This window comes from Lissotriton vulgaris, chromosome 4_1 (assembly GCF_964263255.1).
Source record: "Lissotriton vulgaris chromosome 4_1, aLisVul1.2, whole genome shotgun sequence".
In the NCBI taxonomy this organism is placed as follows: domain Eukaryota; kingdom Metazoa; phylum Chordata; class Amphibia; order Caudata; family Salamandridae; genus Lissotriton; species Lissotriton vulgaris.
In genome coordinates, this window is record NC_141691.1 from 745,160,654 (window position 1) to 745,185,540 (window position 24,887).

Below are 24,887 nucleotides of genomic sequence, written 5' to 3' on the forward strand. Positions count from 1 at the left end.
TAAAGAAAGACCAAAACCGATATCTTGCAACATTTATTGGATTTCTACGGACTGCAATCTCTTTCCGGGTGCACCTTTCCATTTGTATTCTCAGGGATAGACCAGCATTGATCTGAGGATCTTATATCTTTCTATAGTAGAGATGGATGATCAACTGAAGGCTTGAGATAGACGCCTTGGACCCTGGAGTCAAAAACGAGCGGAGCCTTTGAATGGCTTCTGCTGCCTTCCCTCTCTCCTCAATCCGCCTCTTCCGCTGCCTCCCCCCTCCACTCTTGCTGCAGAGGAGGTGCTGACCAGCGCTGCGTTGTCTTTCCATTGTAGATGGGCTGAGCATGAACACCGTGAAATATACTTTGAAAGTGCTTGGGCAGGGGTGTTGTGCTAATGATTTTACTCTAAACACTTTCACAGCACTCAGCAGGGTCTTGAATGTCGGCTCATCTGAAATATTGCCGATGCTCCAGGAAGTAATGAAAAATGCAAAAAGGCCACATGGTGTGGGACAGTGTGAAAATGTGTCTGCAGCTAAGCAATACAGTTCACTTGTGTCATGTCACTTCTGTGGGATCTCTTAGATCTTTGCTTTGCTAATGCTTGTAATTTGTAATGTTTGAAAGCAGCGCAAGAACTCGCATGCGCCACTAACCTTAATGCAATGCCCAGCAGGAACGATGGGATGACTGTCCTTGCCACCTCCCACTGCACGTCACCCAACAATGGGACAGACACCGCTGTTAGAGCACGCACAGCCGGAGGCCGCAAGGGGAAAATGACAAGGTGGAGGAATGTGGGTTTCTCTAATCTCTTCAGTTCAATCTCTATGTCAGCGGCTTTACTGGGAAGACCTCCCTGGAGGTGGGTGAGAAGAGAGAGAGAGAGAATAATGTGACTCTGTCCTGTTTTGAACAGCCCCACTTCCCCCGTGTTCCGGGACTTACCACTGGTAAGAATGGAGACTCCGTGGATGAAGGCTACCGCTTCTATGGAAGTCTTTGTAGCTGTCAACAGGTTGCGAAGAGTTAACTCACTCTCGGCTCCAGGATCACTCACGGAAGAGACTTTCCCCAATAATATTCTGGACAAGGTACTGCTAGAAGAACCCAAAATACTCCTTTTGGGTGGTGAACTCGCAGCAACGGCTCTGCAGGCACAATGCCGCCTGATATCCAAGGATTCCAACGATACAAAAAAGGAACAATGCAATCTGCAATCTCCCACTAGGGTTAAACGGATAACTAGAAGAAACACAAAGGTAACGGAAGAGAGCGAGCCCGCTCTCCTCGATCTGTACAACAAGCGCGGTTCTGTTTAACTCACAGGGATGCGCTGGGTCTCCGCGATCTGACCTCGCTGGCACTTCGTCGTCGCGGCGGGTGTTTGATCACTGGCCTCGCAGGCGCTTCGTCGTCGTGACGGGTGTTTGATCACTGGCCTCGCAGGCACTTCGTCGTCGTGACGGGTGTTTGATCACTGGCCTCGCAGGCACTTCGTCGTCGTGACGGGTATGGACATAAAGAAGGAAATTGCTTGAACAAGAATCTCCACGGCAGAACTCTAGATGTACTAACACACAGGGAACGAACCAGGAACAGGATGGAGCTTAAATAAGATCTTCCCATTTTGCCTGATCCCGGCGTCGCTTGGCCTTCTGGGACTGGTAGTTTTTCCTGAGACGTCTTACATGACGCTGTCTGCAGCAACCTGCCGTTCTGCCTAGGGTGATCGCTACAGAACCCCCTCTCGAGGACTGCCGTCCCGGCGGTCGTCCTGGCTTCCCAGGGTAACGTTCGTGAAAAAGGGCCACCAAATCGGGACAATGTAAGTGATCCGTAGGTTCCCAGGAGCGATCTTCGGGGCCGTAGCCTTTCCATTCAACTAGATACTGAACCCGACCCCGTACTACACGGGAGTCCAAGATGGCTCCTACTTCATACTCTTCTTGCCCTTCCACTTCCACAGGGCCAGGGCGCCCTGGCAACCGGACACTAGGTAGACAAGGCCGTAGAAGTGATACATGGAAGACTGGATGTATGGACCAAGACACAGGCAAAGAGAGTTTCATGGCCACAGTGTTGATCACCTCACAGATACCATACGGACCGACATATTTGGGTTTCAATTTGTTCTTCGCACCTTTCAAGTGCAGGTTACGAGTAGAGAGCCAAACCTTGTCGCCCACCTTATACTCGGGTTCCTGAGACCTTCGTTTGTCTGCAAATGTTTTCTGGGCATTCTGAGCCGTTTTCAAACTGGTCCTTGCCTCTATCAAGATCGCTCGAAGATGAGCATGGTGTTCCTGAATAGCGGGTACGAGGGAATGAACCGGCCACTCAAAGGGTAGCATGTTCGGATGGTATCCGTGCAGACAGAAGAAAGGAGAACATCCCAAGGTAGAGTGTACCGCATTGTTGTATGCGAATTCCGCCAACCATAGAAGAGTGGTCCAATCAGTGGTGTTTTGTAGGGTGAAACAGCGAAGATATTGTTCTAGGGTTTGGTTCAACCGCTCTGTCTTACCATCCGTTTGCGGATGATAACTGGAAGATAGGCGTGCGTCTATCTGCAGGGTGTTACAAAGAGCTTTCCAGAAATGGGAGGTGAATTGTGAACCTCGATCTGTTATCACTACACTTGGTAGTCCATGTAAACGTACGATGTTCTGCAAAAATACCTTCGCTAACTCTCCGGAGGTAGGCAAACCGGGTAGGGAGATGAAGTGTCCCATTTTGGTGAGATGATCGACCACCACTAAAACGACGGTTTGTTTCTCACAGGGAGGCATTTCTACTATAAAATCCATGGACAAGGTATGCCAGGGTTTGGGCGGAATAGGTAAGGGGTGCAACAATCCTGTTGGTTTAGCATGGCTAGATTTTCCTTGCGCACAAACCGCACAGTTCTTTACATAATCCTTCACATCCTTTCGGAGACTGGGCCACCAAAAGGAGCGTTCCACGTTAGCGATCGTTTTGTACTCACCCATGTGTCCTCCCAATACTGAGTCATGGGCCCATTCCATCACTGTCTTTTGCAACTCAAGTCGAGGAATGTATAATGCATGGTGATGATACGCCAATTGTTCCTTTTCACAACGATGATCTGGCTCTTCAAGGACCCATGTGGGGATGTCAAGATCAGTGAGGGCTATTTTGACGTCCTCCAAGAAGTCATCAGAGGTGATCAAGGCAATGGATGCCTCGGCGTTCTCAATACCTTGGAGGATGGAAGGGGTTTCCACTGGTCGCACGGTCTCTTCCTCCCCCAATCGAGAGAGAGCATCTGCCTTGCCATTCCGCGTTCCAGGTCTATAACGGATAACAAAGTCGAAGTCATAGAAGAAAAGGGTCCACCTCAACTGCCGAGGTGTCAAGGCCTTTGCTGTTTTTAAAAACAGAAGATTGCGGTGATCCGTAATGATTTCCACGGTATGCACGGCCCCCAGGAGGTAATGTCTCCACTCCTCACATGCTCTTTTAATGGCCAGGAGCTCCTTGTCAGTGATGGTATAGTTTATTTCACAAGGTGTGAGTTTCGTTGAATAGAACGCCACTGGATGAAGCTGCCCGGTGGTAGGGTGGCGTTGTGACAGTATTCCACCTAGCGCATATTGGGAGGCATCCGTTTCGAGAATGAAAGGCAGCTGTGGGTCTGGATGCCGAAGGATAGGAGCTTGCGTGAACTTCTCCTTGAGGGTTTGAAAAGCCTTGTCTGCTTCTTCCCCCCATTGGAACAAAACGTTTTTCCGCAACAGAGCTGTGATCGGATGTATTATTTTGGAAAAATCCTGAACAAAGCGCCGGTAATAATTGGCAAAGCCAAGAAAGCTCTGAACGGATTTGACATTCTGTGGTGTTTTCCAAGTGAGAATAGCCTCAACCTTTTTCATGTCCATCTGAAATCCTTGAGCATCAATCACATAGCCCAGAAACGCCACTTGTCGGACATGGAAAAGGCATTTCTCTAACTTTGCATATAAAGAGTTGCGTTGAAGCCTTTCCAATACCTCCTTGACATGGGTGATGTGCTCTGGGAGAGTGGCAGAGTAAACCAGAATGTCATCGATGTAGACTATGCAAAAGGTCTCCAAACACCCCCGCAACACCTCATCCATAAAAAATTGGAAGGCGGCAGGGGCGTTGCATAGTCCAAACGGCATTACTCTATATTCATATAGGCCGAATTTGGTTCTAAATGCCGTTTTCCACTCATCCCCGGTTTTTACTCGCACCAGATGGTAGGCACCCCGAAGGTCAAGTTTGGTGAAGTACTGAGCTCCCTTAAGCTGGTCCATTAAAACAGGAATCAAGGGCAAAGGATAACGATTTTTAATTGTCACCCTGTTGATAGCTCGATAATCGATGCATGGACGCAACTCTTCGCAATCCTTCTTGGGAATGAAAAACATAGGAGAGGACACGGGGGAAGTGGAATGTCTGATGAACCCAGTGGCCAAGTTGTCGTCGATATAGGTTTTTAAGTACTGTGTCTCCTTTTCGGTTAAGGCATATACTCTGCTGCAGGGGAGATCTGCCCCTGGAACGAGGTCCACACGGCAATCATATGCCCTATGTGGAGGCAAATGAGTAGCTTTTTTCTTGTCAAACAAGGAAGCGAATTCATGGTACTCAGAGGGTAAGACCGTGGCACAGCAAAACTTGTCAACGGAGCAGGCCCCAGCTATGCAAGAAGCAGGCGAGGGTTCGAAGGAACTAAGGAGAAGGTCCGGGTTTTGACAATGTTCGTGACAGTATGTGGACGTCATCCTTACCGTACGAGTCGACCAGCATACTGAGGGGTCATGTAGGGTAAGCCAAGGCATTCCTAGAATGAGCCGGAATTGAGGTGCGTCAATCAGGTCGAATTGGATGTATTCGTAATGGTTGGCTCCGTATTCCATTAACAATGCCAGGGTATGTTGAGTTACAGGTCCTGATGACAGGACTGATCCGTCTACTGCCTTGACCGTCTCGGGCGTTGTTTTCATCTCGCAAGGGATACCCATTTGCAATGCATAGGCTTGATCAATATAGTTCCCTGTGGCCCCCGAATCCAACAAGGCATCTACCTGAAAAGGTTTCCGATTTATCACCCGTAAAGACACATTGATATTCATGTGCGCAACCGCAGGGTGAAGGGTGTTCGCTACATAAGGAGAGACCGGAGGGGACAGGAGTCTTGGATAAGTGGTCTCCTTCTGATCCAAGACCATCAGTTTTCCGACGGCTCTTCCATCCTCGCGGTGGCCTGGACTCTAGGAAAGGTGGTCTTACCGGATGTAGAAGCCCGAGCTCGACATTCATTAATAAAATGTCCGCTTTTGCCACAATACATACATAATTTAAGTCGTCTTCTCCGGTCCTTTTCTTCCTTAGTAAGGGGGCCCCGAATCCCTCCAATTTGCATGGGTTCTGGCCCTTCTTGGGGCTTGGTTTTTTCTTCACCTGTTTGTCAAGGTCTGAACAGAGGATATGAATACCGGGCGTCCCCTCTGCTCCGATCCCCTCTCCGTTCCAACAAACGGTGGTCCAGTTGTACGGTTAAATCAATAAGCTCTTCACATGTCGTCGGCAGCTGCACCACCTGTGCTAACACATCCTTCAATTCCCCCCGAAGGCCCTGATAGAACAGGGAGATACGTTTCTGTGCTGGCCAGTCAGTCTCTACTATGAGACGATTAAAGGTGGTGATGTAGGATAGGAGATCCTGTGATCCTTGGCGTAAGGTCATTAACTCCCGATCTAATGACAGCATGTGGGACTTTCTGTCAAACAGTTTCCGTAATTCAAGACAGAAGTCGGCAAAATTGTGTAACACAGGATCATTTCTCTCCAATAAGGGAATGGTCCAGCTGGAAGCGTTTCCTCCCATGTAGGACATTACGAAGGCTGTCTTGGATGATTCATCTTGGAAGATCTGGGGTTTACAGAGGAAATGTAGGCGACATTGGTTTAGGAAGGTCTCGAACTTACGGGGGTCTCCGAAAAACCTTTCAGGAGGAGCGAGAGGGATGCCATGGGTCTGTAAAATGTGCACCGTAGGGGCGGCCTCTGTGGGTGTGGAAGGGGCTGCAAATGCTCCTCCAGGTTGAAATGACTGAGGTGGGGGCAGGGTTGCAGGCCGAATCAAAGGTTTAGGGCTCGACTCCTTCTGGGCGAGATCCGACATATCTCTGCGCAAGTCTGCCACTTCTTTATATAATGCTTGATTCTCGGCACGAGATGTTTGGACCTCGGTTTGTAACTCCGTGAAACTCTCCAACAAAGAGGTAAGGACGGCATTGGTATCCATCGTCCGGGCTGGTTAGTGTTCTTGGGCTTGTCAATCTGTAATGATTGAAAGCAGCGCAAGAACTCGCATGCGCCACTAACCTTAATGCAATGCCCAGCAGGAACGATGGGATGACTGTCCTTGCCACCTCCCACTGCACGTCACCCAACAATGGGACAGACACCGCTGTTAGAGCACGCACAGCCGGAGGCCGCAAGGGGAAAATGACAAGGTGGGGGAATGTGGGTTTCTCTAATCTCTTCAGTTCAATCTCTATGTCAGCGGCTTTACTGGGAAGACCTCCCTGGAGGTGGGTGAGAAGAGAGAGAGAGAGAATAATGTGACTCTGTCCTGTTTTGAACAGCCCCACTTCCCCCGTGTTCCGGGACTTACCACTGGTAAGAATGGAGACTCCGTGGATGAAGGCTACCGCTTCTATGGAAGTCTTTGTAGCTGTCAACAGGTTGCGAAGAGTTAACTCACTCTCGGCTCCAGGATCACTCACGGAAGAGACTTTCCCCAATAATATTCTGGACAAGGTACTGCTAGAAGAACCCAAAATACTCCTTTTGGGTGGTGAACTCGCAGCAACGGCTCTGCAGGCGCAATGCCGCCTGATATCCAAGGATTCCAACGATACAAAAAAGGAACAATGCAATCTGCAATCTCCCACTAGGGTTAAACGGATAACTAGAAGAAACACAAAGGTAACGGAAGAGAGCGAGCCCGCTCTCCTCGATCTGTACAACAAGCGCGGTTCTGTTTAACTCACAGGGATGCGCTGGGTCTCCGCGATCTGACCTCGCTGGCACTTCGTCGTCGCGGCGGGTGTTTGATCACTGGCCTCGCAGGCGCTTCGTCGTCGTGACGGGTGTGTGATCACTGGCCTCGCAGGCACTTCGTCGTCGTGACGGGTGTTTGATCACTGGCCTCGCAGGCACTTCGTCGTCGTGACGGGTATGGACATAAAGAAGGAAATTGCTTGAACAAGAATCTCCACGGCAGAACTCTAGATGTACTAACACACAGGGAACGAACCAGGAACAGGATTGACAAGCCCCGTTTTGATCAAGGGGTGGAGCTTAAATAAGATCTTCCCATTTTGCCTGATCCCGGCGTCGCTTGGCCTTCTGGGACTGGTAGTTTTTCCTGAGACGTCTTACATGACGCTGTCTGCAGCAACCTGCCGTTCTGCCTAGGGTGATCGCTACATAATTGTCTTCATTGAAGGTGTTGAGCCTCTCCTGAAATTCATATCTTTGTTAATTCAGGAGAAGCAGGTCAAAATAGAGCAGCCTGCCTTCCATTAATTTAGTAATCTTCTTCTGTCAACTTAATTTAACATGTAGTACATGGATTTATGTAACACAGTGCACAGATGTAGCTCCTCAAAGAATTAAAGATTAACCTCTGGTTTAAAATGGGACCGTGAAAGTGATACCCATCTCTTGTCTGAATTGTACAATGGGAATCTACGAAACCTGGGATCAATTCTGGCTTCCCAGTTTGAACATATTGAGTGGCGCAAGGGAATAACCTTATTTCTCTGCGCCTCTTCCTTTATGTTCACATTTGAGAGCACCGCAAAAAACCTCGATTCAACGCTGTTTTTCTGTATAAAGATCTGTATTTTATGTTTTAATGTACTATATTGTTCCTCCACCTATAATAACAACATAGCCCACATATATAGTACACGTGACAAGTAGCTTTCAGCTTTATTCACTTATTGCATCGTCGTCACAGCAGGGAGTGTTCATGAATGTTTCTAAGTTTATTTGTAGAAACTCTTAATCCTAATAAATGCCACTCAATGCATCAATGCATTCTAATGTACTAAAGAGGCAATCTTTCACATTTTCACGATTTTTTATCATAGTTTTAAATGACGTCTATTGCATAATTTACTTGCAAACTATGTTGATGACTGTGCTCGTATTATGGCTCCTACACCAGGCTCTCCCTATTAATTTGCGGACTTATCCAACTCTATACTTAACCCTCTTACAGCATCTGCTCCTACAGAGGGATATTCTTCATCTTTAAGACCCCACCAAGAGTTTCAGCCATGCTGATTCGAGGTCATAGATGTGACTTTTGTCCTAACATTTTTTTTTGCAGTTTTTTTATAGCGCAAACTGGACCGAAGGTATCGGAGCGCTTTACATGAGCACCAGTTACATTACACAAGGACTTAATCATTTTTTATAGGCACTGGAAGATTGCGTGGTTTGCCCAGAATCTCAGGATGTTGAGCCGACGCCGAGACTCGAACCTGGTTCCCCATCTCCAAATGAATGTGTACTTGTGTAACGAAACTGGTGCTCCTGTAAAGAGTCCCGAAATCTTCAGGTCTAGTTCGCGCTATAAAGACACTCTGTTCATCACCACCCCCTTTTCTGAATCAATTTGTCCACCATAAGCGTGGAAGGGTATACTCAGATGTGAGTCCCTTTCTCATTGCACCATCAGGATTCAAGCAAGCCGGGCCGAAGACGGCTGAAATGCCAGAAACCGGTCCCCGGAAGCTTGTTTCCTTCCCAGTATAAGAATTGGCTTGGTAGTCTGGTCTGCCCTGTTCCCATGATGCACTGGGCCAGGGACAGACTCATTTGCATGTAGCCAGGTTCTGAGCTGGGATGGTGCAGTGAGCTAAAAAACGGTGATGGATCAAGCCCTGATCTTTGGACTGGGTAAGAGTGGTCTGCTTAATTCAGGCACTCTGTTCATCACCACCCCCTTTTCTGAATCAATTTGTCCACCATTAGCGTGGAAGGGTATACTCAGATGTGAGTCCCTTGCTCATTGCACCATCAGGATTCAAGCAAGCCGGGCCGAAGACGGCTGAAATGCCAGAAACCGGTCCCCGGAAGCTTGTTTCCTTCCCAGTATAAGAATTGGCTTGGTAGTCTGGTCTGCCCTGTTCCCATGATGCACTGGGCCAGGGACAGACTAATTTGCATGTAGACAGGTTCTGAGCTGGGATGGTGCAGTGAGCTAAAAACCGGTGATGGATCAAGCCCTGATCTTTGGACTGGGTAAGAGTGGTCTGCTTAATTCAGACACTCTGTTCATCACCACCCCCTTTTCTGAATCAATTTGTCCACCATAAGCGTGGAAGGGTATACTCAGATGTGAGTCCCTTGCTCATTGCACCATCAGGATTCAAGCAAGCCGGGCCGAAGACGGCTGAAATGCCAGAAACCGGTCCCCGGAAGCTTGTTTCCTTCCCAGTATAAAAGTTAGCTTGGTAGTCTGGTCTGCCCTGTTCCCATGATGCACTGGGCCAGGGACAGACTAATTTGCATGTAGCCAGGTTCTGAGCTGGGATGGTGCAGTGAGCTAAAAAACAGTGATGGATCAAGCCCTGATCTTTGGACTGGGTAAGAGTGGTCTGCTTAATTCAGACACTCTGTTCATCACCACCCCCTTTTCTGAATCAATTTGTCCACCATAAGCGTGGAAGGGTATACTCAGATGTGAGTCCCTTTCTCATTGCACCATCAGGATTCAAGCAAGCCGGGCCGAAGACGGCTGAAATGCCAGAAACCGGTCCCTGGAAGCTTGTTTCCTTCCCAGTATAAGAATTGGCTTGGTAGTCTGGTCTGCCCTGTTCCCATGATGCACTGGGCCAGGGACAGACTCATTTGCATGTAGCCAGGTTCTGAGCTGGGATGGTGCAGTGAGCTAAAAAACGGTGATGGATCAAGCCCTGATCTTTGGACTGGGTAAGAGTGGTCTGCTTAATTCAGACACTCTGTTCATCACCACCCCCTTTTCTGAATCAATTTGTCCACCATAAGCATGGAAGGGTATACTCAGATGTGAGTCCCTTGCTCATTGCACCATCAGGATTCAAGCAAGCCGGGCCGAAGACGGCTGAAATGCCAGAAACCGGTCCCCGGAAGCTTGTTTCCTTCCCAGTATAAGAATTGGCTTGGTAGTCTGGTTTGCCCTGTTCCCATGATGCACTGGGCCAGGGACAGACTAATTTGCATGTAGCCAGGTTCTGAGCTGGGATGGTGCAGTGAGCTAAAAAACGGTGATGGATCAAGCCCTGATCTTTGGACTGGGTAAGAGTGGTCTGCTTAATTCAGACACTCTGTTCATCACCACCCCCTTTTCTGAATCAATTTGTCCACCATAAGCGTGGAAGGGTATACTCAGATGTGAGTCCCGTGCTCATTACACCATCAGGATTCAAGCAAGCCGGGCCGAAGACGTCTGAAATGCCAGAAACCGGTCCCCGGAAGCTTGTTTCCTTCCCAGTATAAGAATTGGCTTGGTAGTCTGGTTTGCCCTGTTCCCATGATGCACTGGGCCAGGGACAGACTAATTTGCATGTAGCCAGGTTCTGAGCTGGGATGGTGCAGTGAGCTAAAAAACGGTGATGGATCAAGCCCTGATCTTTGGACTGGGTAAGAGTGGTCTGCTTAATTCAGACACTCTGTTCATCACCACTCCCTTTTCTGAATTCGTTTGCGCTATAAAAGCATTAAAAAAACAAAAAACTAAAAAGTCATCAACTCTCACTGTTACATTTGGTCCAAGCAAAGCAAAATGCCACTGTGTTCTACTCTTGACATTATGGCAACAAAATGTCCATCTGCCTCAGGAATTCAGTTATTACATATTCTTCATCACCCTGCATGCAAATCTCCTCTTTGATGAAACCATTGGACATGTATTTGCATAAAGGGTAGTCTTGTGACTAGGGTCTTCACTTCATCACCTGCTAGAATAATTTTGGCCCATTGACCATTACATCCCAATTTAGTAGGGTCTTTGGTAAAATGGTCTTCTCTGCGTCTTATGTGGATTAACAGATTATTCTCTTGTCATAGGCCTTCAATGATTTGATCAACAAGTTGCTGCTATGTGGAAAGTGGTGGGCCCACAGTTGGCTGGGGAATCCGCACAGAGGTTGGATTGCCTGTTTTCCTGATCCTAAACCCACCAGCAGCTGCTACAACTACACTGTATTTCAGTCACAATCACTTTTGTGGCAGAGCACACCATGGCATGGCTTGACTGAGTCGAAGTAATGAGAGGGGCAAAGTGGTTTGTTTTTTAATAAACATTTTTATTGGCATTTTGAATAATTACATACATCACATCAATCAATGTCGATAGTATTGACATACAAACAGTATCCCGCAGAGGGGCAAAGTGTTGTTGCTTTTATGGTCCCTCAGTGGCAGAGTTTCAGGATGCTGTTCTGGCAGACTCTGGACGTCCCGGGGCTCACTTGCATAACTAAATGGAATACTCCAAGAGGGCTGTGGCTTCTTTTGTTTCAAGTAAGTAAGGTGCCTATTTCGAATTACAGCAATAGCCCATTTCACTTCCTGTTCAAATATATTATCGTGATAATAGGCAGAATTTAAGTTCGTTTCAAATCATAGGTTTGTTGGCTTTGTGACCCAACAGAAATTCGAAATGTATCGCTCCTGCATTATGCCCTTTGTTTAGTGCTCGGTGTTTCTTCTTTTGCGTATTTCCGGGTTTGGTCATCCTAACTTGTCCTAATAAGCTTGCTTGCACTGTGCTCCTGAGACTAAGAGTGTCTCCATGTGTAACGATCTGTATGTTCCTCTCTGAACATGTCTTAATCTAAGTTATCTTGGTTTTGGTGGTGTGTTTCCCCAGGCGAGAAGCCTTTCAGATGTGAGATGTGCTCATATGCCTCAATCGACGCCAGCTCTCTGCGCAGGCACTGCCGGACCCACACCAGTGAAAAGCCCTACAAATGCCATGCTTGCTCATATGGCTGGTGAGTATGACTCGCGCTGATTAGCAATGTGCGAGTTTCTTTTGTCCCACGTGGCAACTGTGGCAGGGTGAAAGACTGCAGAAGAATGCAGGCTGGAATTCTCAGAAGTGTTGCATTTTAATGACCTATTAATATTCTTTTCTGGTCTCCCTTGATTCTACTTCATGTTAATTGAACGCGTTCAATGCATTAGCGCATTAGAGGATGCGGGTATTCCCAAAGCTGCGCAGTCCATTTAGTTACCATGCGATGTTGTGCAGACAACTGTGTCCTGGTGACTTCCTTTAAGAAACATTGCCTTTAAATTTATTTCTGTCTTAGTGAATTAGACGTGCTGCATATCAGACTGGAACTATGACACGAGATTGGCGATGGGGGCAATGATTGGGATAGACATTTAAGCCTTGCATAAGGGCAACGAGGAAGAGGAAGCCTACGGACCAACCGGGGATTGCTTGATTGCTAGCTTAAGGGAAATTGATTAGTCTCCTGGGCTATGGAATTTCGTTGTAAAGAGGTCATTACAACTCTGCACAGACAAGGCCCTCAGCTTTGAGAGTGTTGTAGTGTCTTTAGCAGTGATCACCCAACTTAATCCTGTAGATCCTCAATAGTTGTCCTCATACTAGAAGGACAATCGCCTTCACCCGTCAAATTATTTACACATTTTTCTTCTGATGGAGTGGGTAAAATCTATGGGAAGCTCCTATTGATCCAAGTGAATGTATTGGTGGAAAGTGAAAATATATTTTTGGAACCAAGGCTGGCTTTAGGAAAGGACTGAGGGCCAGATGTAGGTAAAATAGATTTACCGATTCTTAATTACCGAAAATTACCGAATATTACCGATTCAGTAATTGAGAATATGTAGGTATTCCAGATGTGCTGGAATAACGATTCGAAAAAATTCGGTATTTACCGATTCGGTGAATACCGAATCGGTAAATACCGATTTTCACAAGGGTGCAGGGAGTGTCACTTTGACACCCCCAAAACAGGCTTGGGTGCCATGTGGCAGGCATACATGCCCTAAGGGCAGGTCTGACTGTCACATGGCATAGGTGTGCATGCACACATGTGCATGCACACCGGAATTGGTATTTTACCATCAAATTGGATTTGATGGTAAAATACCGATTCGGTAAGGCCTCTGGGACTCAGAAGAGTCCCACCTACATCTGGGTGCCTCAGATTCGGTAAATTTACCAAATTTTTATTTTACCGAATCGGTAAAATTACCGAATCGGTAATTTTAACGATACGGTAAAAAAATGCCCCCTACATACCTGTCACCCATTTACCGATTGGTAACGGCCAAAATCGGCAGTTACCGGTCGGTAAGTGGCCTGAAACGGCCATCTACATCTGGCCCTGAGTACCATTGTTAAGGCCATGAGGTGTTACCTAATGAGCACAAAGTACATTCAAGGCAGAAATGTCCCCCTTCACATGGTCTTTGACTCAGTAGACGAGAACCTTCCTTGGTTGGGAGAAGTGTGGCTCACTGGTTAGAGCAGGCAGACCCTGAAGCAGAGGTCAGACCCGGGACCAGGGTTCAATTCCCGACGCGGCAGGGTCTTGAGCTCAAATGTCCACGGACTCGATAATTCTCGCTTCGGTGCCTGACCTAATCATGGGTTCACACTCTGCAACTCTGGGCATTAAGCTTGCTTAATCTCCACAACGGCCCCCCGCGGCGGGATGCCTGGCTTTCACCTTGGGGATGCCTGTTAGGGGCTATCTCACAGGGAAAAGCCAGGACGGGTTCCCAAGGCAAGCGCCGAGATGCCTCCGGGTAGTCGAGCGCTATATAAGAACATACAAAAAAAAAAAAAAAAAATATCCTGGACCAGCTCCTAAATGTGCTCATACGATTACACCAACAACAACAGCTAGAGTTTGATATGTTATGGATGGGAAGTTCACAAATAATATTATAATAAATGTTGGTGCCTGGCAGGGATGTGTCTTAGCCCCGCTTCTGTTTAACCTGTACATAAACAATGTCCCTGACTTTCTATTAGGCATGAAGTTGGACACCCCAGATGTGTGCAGAGAAAAAGTTAGGATAATGCTTTTAGCTGATGATGTCACGCTCCTTTCTCTGAACGAGCTATCTAGGCATCGCATACTAAAGGGCTTTGAAACCTACCGCCAAACAAATAAACTGATGTTCAATCCTACTAAACAAAGTTTCTGAATATGAACCAAAATACCCTATAAATCGAACATTTAATGTTAACGGGATATTATTAGAAACATTTTCAACTTTTAACTACTTAAGGATCGGGTTGGTTTGACAGCAAACCAACTTGGACACAACAAAGAGCCAAATGGCATGGAGAATGGCCCAGGACACATCAGTGATACTCCAGTCGATAGAGCCAAACCATTTCATTCAACAAACTTATTCAGGGCAATATGTCAATAATGGTGAACTATCCATTGTATTTTGATAGAAAGATATTATTAGCATGTAGCGTGGATACGGACACGAGTAACAATTACCACCTACATGACTAGTGATTGTATGAACTGGGACGAAGTGTAACAAGAATTGCTGTGATAATAAGAAGATGCCTGTAAGGAAATGCCTATTTTGCATGTTCACCCCTACATTTCTGGACTGATGCTGCTCAGTTGTGGCTGCCATGTACCGAGTGCAGTGAGGCAGGGGTAACGCAAAAAAAACCCACTACTTACCTTAAGTCGCACCGCGACGTCCTCCTCCACCGGTCGTCTCTACCACGGGATTCAACCAACTTCCCTAACCAATCCTGGCACTGCTCTTACCAGAATGAGCACAGTGCCAGGATTGGGTGGAGTGGCCTCTCTCATCGCTTTTAAGAGCACTGAAGGCCTGTACTTTCTCTAACCCAGCTGTCCAAGAGAAGTTTAAAATGCGCACGTCTGGCTGGTCATAGCAAGACAGCCACCCAAAGAAACATGCGCATTTTAAAGTGGACAGCTCCCTGCTACCAATTGGCAGCTCTGACCCCGCCCCGTCCTGTCACTCAGATCAGGATGGGCCGGTTGCAGAAAAATAAAATTGTAATAAATAAACTTTTTTGCCATTTTATTTTTCAGCTCTGGCCTATTCGTGAAGCTCCTACATGCACACGGAGGAGCCGCCCCTGATGCTGCTGCTAGTTTTATGACTCCAAGAGTGCGCAGAGGCCTGCGAACCAGACCCCAGTGCCAGTGTTCCAATCCTGTACCAGGTTGAATTGGATGCACCCAATTGACAAGAACTGACTTACTTATATGTCCCTAGTGTATGGTAACCTAGGTACCCAGGGCATGTAAGACAGCGTTCATCCAGGGCTGCAGCACTCGTTGTGCCACCCTGCATGGGACAGAGTCAAAATGGACCCCAGCCTTCCACTGCAGTGTGTAACAAGTAAGGTATCACATTAATTGTGACATTAAACCCAACCTGATGCACAGGTCGGATTTAAAGTCACTTTTAAAGTTAAGCAGCTTTTAGAAAGTTGTCACTCTGCACTCCAGTAGTCTCACAAAGGCATTGACACCTAGCTGGGTTTCTGACCGCCTCAGGAGTTGTGTGAACAGCTCCCAGGCCCCGGAACAAAGCCAGTTGCCACAGAGCAAGGTCTCCCCTTCTTTCCCAGGATGGCCACTCAGGGTGTTAGCCCAAAAGGCAGCCTTCATAGGTGAAGATGCCTTTGAAGGGCTTGTACAATATTCCTGAGCAGGAGGCCTTCTGTTCCTACAGACAATTAGGAGACAGAGATAAGGGATGGAAACCTATGTCCAAACCAGTTTTCCTGTGAAAAAACAAATTAAAAGGAGCGTTCAATTCTATACAGGATTATCTGTTCCAAAATCAACAGATGGTTAAACTCTTCTCCAGCAATAGATCAAGTAGTCATGATGTGATGAATAAAAGTTATTCCTGAGTCTTGCAAGTTGCTTTGAATCCAGTATTATTCCAAAAATGCCAATTTGACCGAAGCAATCCATTCGGCCCAGCCAACGCGTTTCGTCGCAGTGGGACTTCATCAGGGCTTGATCAATTTCCCAATGTATTCATTAAACCAGTGTTGGCTCCTGTTGTTATCTCATAAATCCTCATAGATACAATTTAGTACCACTAGGCGTGAACTCATAGGACAATCGAACCAGGAAACAGAAGGAATAAAGATAAGATGGGAGTGTTACACGTCATCTGGTAGTACAAAATTGTACCTTGTTGGACTGTCGACGATGCCCAATGCGTGGAGCAAAGGAGGCGATGCGTCACCGTCAATCCCTGTGGATGTTGGCGATGTATTGATTACGATTTGGTAAAATGTGATGCAGCAGCTTCTTCTGATGTTGGTGATGCACTATCGTCATGCTTCGCAATCGGTGATGCGATGTCCTCAAAGCAGGGGATATGTAGGTCCCGGAGGAGATGCATCGTTCTGACCAGCGTAACAAGGACAATGTGTGGATTTTGTTAGTTGCAGCACAGAAATCCCACCTCCAAGGGCCCAGTACTGGGTTGGCACCACTTAGCAGGGCAAGGCTCACAGTTGGCTTAGTCCAGGTGCTGGGTTGTTGGAAGTCTTTAATGTCCCTGAGACCTCAGAATAGGAGGCAATCAAGCAAGCCTTTGGTTCTGGGGTGTAGAAATGCAGGTCTATCCCTTCTCACCCCCAGTCAACAAGGGTAACAGGCTGCATGTCAGACACAGCAGAGCAGGTGTCCATCAAGGTCCAGGAGAGTCCACCAGAGTGACAGTTCTTTCAGCAGCACAACAGTCCTTCTTCCTGGCAGAGTATCCTCAAGTCCACAAGTGTACTGACTTGGTGGTGTCAGGAATATTTTACTTATACCCACTTTTGCATTTGAAGTTTGGGGGGGAGTGTGGAGTTCAAAGAGAGGCATTTGAAGTGCACAGAGTCCCTGTCCTTCCTATACTGGCTCCAGGCTCACTACAGGGGATATGCAGCCTTTTGCGTTGGGCCAGGCACAGTCTATTCAGGTGTAAGTGTCCGCTCCTTCCTCCCATCCTGCCCAGGATGGCCCAGTAGGATGTGGATGGCTCATCAGTCACACCTAAGCTCCCTTTGTATGAGGCTGTCTGGAGGGAATACACAAAGCCCAGCTGTCACCCACCCCAGACGTATTTTCAGAGACCGGCAGAAGGCACCAAATGTGTAAAGTAAGAAAATGCCAACTTTCTAAAAGTTGCGAAAAACACAGTTGATGGACAGAATGTAGAACAATGTCATACATTCACCCCATTACAAGCATATGGGCCTAAATCCATCGTTTTTTTGCACTCCACACCACCCTGGTTAGACACTGGCTATATGCAAATCAGCTCTGACCCTGTGCCTCATGGGAACAGTCCAGTCCGAACTACCAAGCCATGTCTTTCCCAGACCGGAATCAAGCATCCAAGGACCAGTTTCTGGCTATCAGCCTTCATCAGCCTGGATAGCTTGACTCCAGTGGTGTGGAGAGCCTGGGATTCACGTCTGAGTATACCCAGCACACTCGGGGTGAAAATTGCAAAAAACACAGTTGATGGACAGAATGTAGAACAATGTCATACATTCACCCCAGTACAAGGATCTGGGCCTAAATCCATCGTTTTTTTGCACTCCACACCACCCTGGGGTAGACACTGGCTATATGCAAATCAGCTCTGACCCTGTGCCTCATGGGAACAGTCCAGTCCGAACTACCAAGCCATGTCTTTCCCAGACCGGAATCAAGAATCCAAGGACCGGTTTCTGGCTATCAGCCTTCATCAGCCTGGATAGCTTGACTCCAGTGGTGTGGAGAGCCTGGGACTCACGTCTGAGTATACCTAGCACACTCGGGGTGAAAATTGCAAAAAACACAGTTGATGGACGATACAGACGCGGAGGAGCAGGGAGGCCGAATTTATCGAATCAGGCTGATGAACCAGAGGAAGTAAATCGAACCGTTCATATCGGATAAATCTACCTCTGATCAAATAAAAACGAGCACTCCAATCGCATTGATTCCAATTTGATGAAGGGATCCGACAATTTTAATTGAAAAAGGCCGCAAAGTAAACTCCGGTGGGTCCTCCGTGCAGATTTAAAAGCACAAATAATAGTATGAAGAAAGGCATTGTTACCACCAGATGAAATATAATCGTTTAAGACCCCAATCGACTAAGTCTTCAATTATCAAAGCCTTCAATTTGAGAGTACAAGTCAAATATTGCCAAATGTCCTGAAGAAGGTGCAACGATTGTAAAGCCATGAAACGCTGCATCGACTCTTGCTTTTGACTGTCGTTTTAAATTAATGTCTATGTTGTGTTTTTTCTAAAATGACGATAATTGTTTTTAACCAATGTTTTTAACTTAGAGTGTAACCCTATAGGGAGGTACCATAATAAATTGTATAAATTGTTCTCATTTCCTAGTTTGCAGTGTCTATTTACCAGAGGTGTGACACACAGCGGGTTAGGTGTTCAACATCCCGTAGCCAGTACAATTTCTACCTAAAGCATAATTCCCCCACACGTTTCTCTCCACAGTCAGTATTCTGACTTTTCTGCTTACACAAATCACAGGGTCTCTACTTTTTGTTGTATTCGCTCCCCTCCCTGTGAACATAACCAGGGGAACCTTCCAAATATGTTCTTTCTGTTCCCATGAGGCACAGGGTCAGAGCTGATTTGCATATAGCCAGTGTCTAACCCAGGGTGGTATGGAGTTCAAAAGAACGATGGATTTAGGCCCAGATCTTTGTACTTGGGTGAATGTATGACATTGTTCTACATTCTGTCCATCAACTGTGTTTTTTGCAATTTTCACCCCGAGTGTGCTGGGTATACTCAGACGTGAGTCCCAGGCTCTCCACACCACTGGAGTCAAGCTATGCAGGCTGAAGAAGGCTGATAGCCAGAAACCGGTCCTTGGATGCTTGATTCCGGCCGGGGAAAGACATGGCTTGGTAGTTCGGACTGGACTGTTCCCATGAGGCACAGGGTCAGAGCTGATTTGCATATAGCCAGTGTCTAACCCAGGGTGGTGCGGAGTGCAAAAAAACAATGGATTTAGGCCCAGATCCTTGTACTGGGGTGAATGTATGACATTGTTCTACATTCTGTCCATCAACTGTGTTTTTTGCAATTTTCACCCCGAGTGTGCTGGGTATACTCAGACGTGAGTCCCAGGCTCTCCACACCACTGGAGTCAAGCTATCCAGGCTGATGAAGGCTGATAGCCAGAAACCAGTCCTTGGATGCTTGATTCCGGTCTGGGAAAGACATGCCTTGGTAGTTCGGACTGGACTGTTCCCATGAGGCACATGGTCAGAGCTGATTTGCATATAGCCAGTGTCTAACCCAGGGTGGTGTGGAGTGCAAAAAAACGATGGATTTAGGCCCAGATCCTTGTACTGGGGTGAATGTATGACATTGTTCTACATTCTGTCCATCAACTGTGTTTTTTGCAACTTTCTAAAAATGGCATTTATATAGTTACAATTTAAAATCTAACTTTACCATACGTTAGGATTTTAAATTTTGTTTCCAGAGATGCCAAACTTGGGGATCCCAAATGCACTGAACTTTGCTCTTGGGGCTGTCCAAGGCCTACCTTAAGGGTAACCTATATGCATTATAAAGGAAAGTTTGGGGCTAGCAAGAGGGTTAACCTGCTAGGCCGACATGGTATTCTAAAATCCACATACAGGCTCTGCAGTTTTAGGCCTGAGGCATTTTTAAAGGGCTCCTGCAGTGGGTGGCACAATCCGTGCTGCACGCCACTAGTAGCATTTAATTTACAGGCCCTAGTCTCATGTAGTGACCTTTAAGAATCATTTATAAGTAAATTAATGATGCCAATTGTGGATAAGCCAATGTCACCATAGTTTAAGTAGAGAGCACGTGCACTTGAGCACTGGTTAGCAGCAAAAATGAAGTCAGCAAAACAGGCAGTCAGAAGGCAAAAAGTCAGAGGAAACCACACCAAGGATGCCAGGTCTAACACATACCACTCTAAAGACCACTGCAGAGCAAATACATGTTGTATGTTTAGGTTCCTCTGCTTTGTGCCTCCATTTATATGCATTTATGCGTAAGTATACTCTGGGGACTAAAGGAGAGACGCAAATGCTGCTTTAGTCTATCAAGAAAGTTCCAAATACAGATTTCTACCTCACTCGAGAGCACGTTCTTGCAGTTATCTTTCTGAGACCTTTTCTTAGTCTATTCGCAAAAACGTCCACATCCTGGGTGCACTCTAGTTCTCAGTAAATCAAAAAGAGACTAGCTAGGGATGGGGTTAGTATGACATTAATATTATTATTGTCATAGCGACTCTGTATTGTTTTGCCAATTAGTGGTGGCACCTGTTGGGTGTCTTTAGAAAGCCCTCACCCACCAACCTAGTTGGTGGCATGCTTCATCATCGGGCCCACCCAGTGACACCTAGCGTGTCCCGGGTGTGCTTCGACGCCTTATTACAGCGGAGCAGGTATGTCACTGTGTGTGCGGTGAAGGGTGTTTGAGTAAGTGAGGTTAAAACGGCTTGGCGGAGGTCCCAGGGGTGAGAATACTTTATTAAATGGGCCTCCGTCAGCGGTTAAAAATAAGGCTGTGGGACGTTAGAGGCGGGTTACGACCTCCTACGTCCTTAGAGTGTCAACATGTTTCAGCCAGTGCCTTATTACTGAAATGGCATAGATATATCGATGATATACTAGTCATCTGGGAAGGCTCACGACCTGAACTGGACAACTTCCTGAACTGGCTTAATAGCAGAGACCCATACCTCAAGTTCACCTGCACAGCCAGCAATCAGCAACTCCCTTTCCTAGACCTGGAAATAACAGCTAAAGGCGGAACCCTAGCAACCACAACCTACTATAAACCCACAGCGAGAAACTCATTGCTGCACTACACCAGCTTCCACCCCCGGCCTCTTAAAGAAAACTTACCCTTTGGCCAGTTCCTCTGTATTAGAGAGGAACTGCTCGAAAGTAAATGACTACAAATCACAATCAGCGGACCTAGCCACCAGACTAGAAAACCGCGGTTACCCAAAGGCGATCATCAAGAAAACCCAGAAGAGGGCCAGAAACCAGAATCGTGACGCACTACTTGAAGACGTCACCAAAGAGAGTGATACTCAACCTACTACATGTGTGACCACTTACAACACCGCCTCCAATGAAGTGGCAAAAATAATAAAGAAACACTGGAGAATCATCAATTCAGGGCAAAGGAATTGGGAACGACCCAGGTTTGCCTACAAAAGATGCCACAACCTACGAGACCAACTCGTCAGTACCAGACCAAAACCAACAGGTGCCACCACTAATTGGCAAAACAATACAGAGTCGCTATGACAATAATAATATTAATGTCATACTAACCCCATCCCTAGCTAGTCTCTTTTTGATTTACTGACATATAAACTGGGGATCTGGACTAGCTATCTGGTCCTCTCTCTCCCTCTTGATTCTTGCACTCTAGTTCTACCTTTGAAACATCAAAAGCATTAATCCCTTGCTTCTGATGTTACTAATGCCCTAGTCAAACAAGTGCTTGTCTCTTCTGTTCCTCAAAGCCATAAGATTTGCGTGTAATGCTCTGTAAGAGTGTCTACTCATTCCACTGGATTAATAAGTCAACTGTCATTCCTGTTTCATTCTGTAACCCTTATTCCTTGGATGACTCTTTGAGGGAGGGTATTTGTCTCTTGTTTGCTTGAAGCCTGTCTCTGGGCTTTGCTGTCACTATCTGCCAGTGTCTTCTCCTTGGTATTGAGCTCCTTCTAGTTGGGAATAAGACAGAACCAAATGGAAGAGTAAGAAAAGGTTTCATAGTAACCCATTACCTCCTAAGGGCTGAGTCACAGAGATAGTCTCTACCATTTGTGACTTTTACTTACGCATGTACATGTGTACATTACGCTTGTATAACTCTTCCTGATGTACTTATTTAAAACAGCTGCTCTGTTGATCACATATGAATTATGCATGCATACACTACATCTGTAGGGCATAGATATTATTTTCTTCACAGGAAAAAAATTGGGAGATTTTTAACTTGGGTCTTTAATCTTTAAAGGGACACTCTGTTTGGATCCCGTTTTACCGCCCTGTCCCACCTCTATGGTATTTTGTGTGAAAAAACACGGACTTGAGGGTAAAGGTAGGAGAGATGAGTAACCGCTTTAATAGTGGCAGCAGTCTGCTTCAGATCACCACTGTCTTTACCTCCTGAATTCCCTCTTCCTTCTTGTGTGTAGGAGGGACCTTTGGTGTGGCACAGCCCAGCCATCCACTCCATTCGCTACCAGCGCCTGTTTGCAGAGAAGAACTCCTCAGATTTAAGTGTAATTTTATTTTCTCCACAGGAGCTGTACAATGTGCTACTTTTTTTTAAGTTTCGACAGGTCACTGTAATTGAGGATTTTCATAACTTCTGACTGTTTCTTCATTCTCTGTCTTTGCTTCTTTATACTTTAATAAACTTCAAACTTAAAAAAGGGAAATGCTCTTTTATTCATTCTTTTGTTAACAACAGGTTCACCCCGTCTATACTCCGCTTTGGTTGCATGTCTAGTGAGAGTGCTGCACTTATGGTGTGCTTCGAGGGTGGGATGGGCAGATGTGCTCAATACCAGAAGCCTAAATTCACATTGTCTGGAGCAGTAGAGCTATTTGCAGTCTCCTCACCTCTTGGTGGCCTTTCACCACAGAACAACACAGAATTTGCCAACGCCGAAGGGCTTTTTTAGGTTGGGCCTGGGCAGCGCATGCGATGCTCTGCGAGGCATGCTGTATTCAGGTAGGGACTTGAAGCTCCGCCCACTCTTCACCCATATTGTTCATTGACTTGTGCCGTTGTCCACTGTAAACTGTGGTTGTTCATTGGTCAATAGTCTTAGTAGTTCCTCCTTAGTACCGCCTTGTCTTATTTTGTAACCTCCCATGGCGACACCTCCTGTTATGTGTGTTGTTAGTCAGTGGGCTTCAATTATAGCCCCTGAGCACTATTTTCTCAAATAGCTTTGTCGATCTGCTGTTGCAGGCTGGTCACGCTCTTTCCTAATACATTTTTTAAACTTTTTATAGCACAAACACATTTGTAATAGGTTCGCATTTGCGAGCGTTTAAGCTATTGGCATTGTAAATGACCATGCCTTTTATTTATCTGTTTTAAATAAAAGGCATTGTCATTTACAATGCCAATAGCTCAAACTCTGGTAAATGCGAGACCTACTTCATTGCAAATGCTTGTTCGATGTGCCATGCCTCTTTTACTAGCCAGAAAATTATTTCTGACTGTATAAGTGCTTTTGTGACGCTTTCCGTTTGGGGAATAGGAGGAGTGTGTGAAGGAGGCGTTTCTCTCCTGGTTGTCAATAGAGATGAACAAAATGCTGCACGGATTTGAAAATAAATCTCAGAAGTCGCTAAACATAATTTAGACGTGGTAGCGCGATCTGGCACAAAAGTCTGACTCCCGACTCCCTTTTGTTGTCATTGCAGCATTCAGAAGAAGAACCTGGACCTGCACGTGCGCCGGCATCACACGGGGGAGGTGTTCAGCTGTGAGGTCTGCCAGTACTCCTCGCCGGACAGGCATCTTCTCCAGAAGCATGTCAGGAAGTACCACCTCACTTTGGATAAGTCATCCTCTGACGCACAGCCCTCAGGGGACACTTAGGTATATTCATCAGGTGACTGTGTCGATAACACTTGATATTGTGCTAAAGTGCTCATAAGTAGGCCTCATAGGTTTTAACGTCGCCAAGTGACTTTTATGTGGAGGCCATGGCGGTTTGTCTCTCCCAGTCAAGGTCACATTGACCTGTGACGTACAGCCCAGTGTAGACTGGTCAATATTGCTGCTGTGTCCTTAACGCTTGAGCTTGCCGTCAACGTGCCACAAAGTAAGCTTCATAGTTTTTAACATTTTCAAGTTACTTTTCATGTGGAGGCCTGCACTGTGGTGACACCAAGTGAACTTTGTCTCTGCTAGTCGAGGTCATACTGACCAGTTGAAAAACATTGTGTTCATCTTGTTTCGAGAACTTCTTGTCAAACGGACCACTAAACTTAGAAAGCGATTGGATGGTCCCGCCCTGTTATGAGAAACTGCAGATAAACAGGCATGTGACAGGCAGACACATCGAGCATTCAGTAACCCGGAGGCTGTAATTAAAGGAAGGACTTTCCCAACAGCAGGAGGTTACAGTAAATTGAGCCGGAAGAATTTGCTGAAGCTGATGGTGGTGACAGCCGTCTCGTTTTGAAACAATGCATCCATGCTGGAAGGAGGGAAACAAGGACAGAACATTCTTGAGAATGCAGATTCGTGATTCCCGATTCGTACCCATAACGTTTGCTGAGAATAGGCGTTTGGACAGCTGATTTTAATTCTTATCATTGCAAATAAACTCAGAATTTTGTTAGCCAAAATATGTTTAGAAGTTTTATATTTAAATGTTTCGGAGCTGACTTGAATCAATAAATCGAATATACAATATCGAAATCGTAACGAAGGGAATCTTTATAAAGTGACCCAATAAAGACTATTTAGTTTTGATAAATTCTCATTTATTTGATTCCCAGCAAAAAAAGTTTTATCTGCAGAATGTCAGTGGAACCGTGTTAATTGTCACAGGTTCGAATGGGGTGATACACAATGAAACAATATGTACGTTGTCACTCAGTATTTGAATCCTTGGCCTTTATCTGATATACAGTACGAAATGGTACAGTTTTAGACATGATGTAAAATTCTGCTAAAGTGCACAAAGCATTCTTTCATAAAGGGGAAGAGCTAGTCTATGATATATCTCTAAATGAGAATACATACTTACATGGTACAC

The 24,887-nt window shown here is 46.2% G+C and overlaps 1 protein-coding gene across 1 annotated transcript in view; it reads left to right on the forward strand.

Moving 5' to 3' along the window:
- Nucleotides 1-24,605, forward strand: part of LOC147722522 (uncharacterized) — a 364,894-nt gene extending 340,289 nt beyond the window's left edge. The window contains exons 6-7 of the mRNA XM_086965046.1: nt 11,920-12,043; nt 23,542-24,605. Of these exons, the coding sequence (XP_086821172.1) occupies nt 11,920-12,043; nt 23,542-23,719 (302 nt within the window). The 3' untranslated portion in view covers nt 23,720-24,605. The remainder of the gene's footprint in view (nt 1-11,919; nt 12,044-23,541) is intronic.
- The last annotated feature ends 282 nt before the right edge of the window (nt 24,606-24,887 follow it).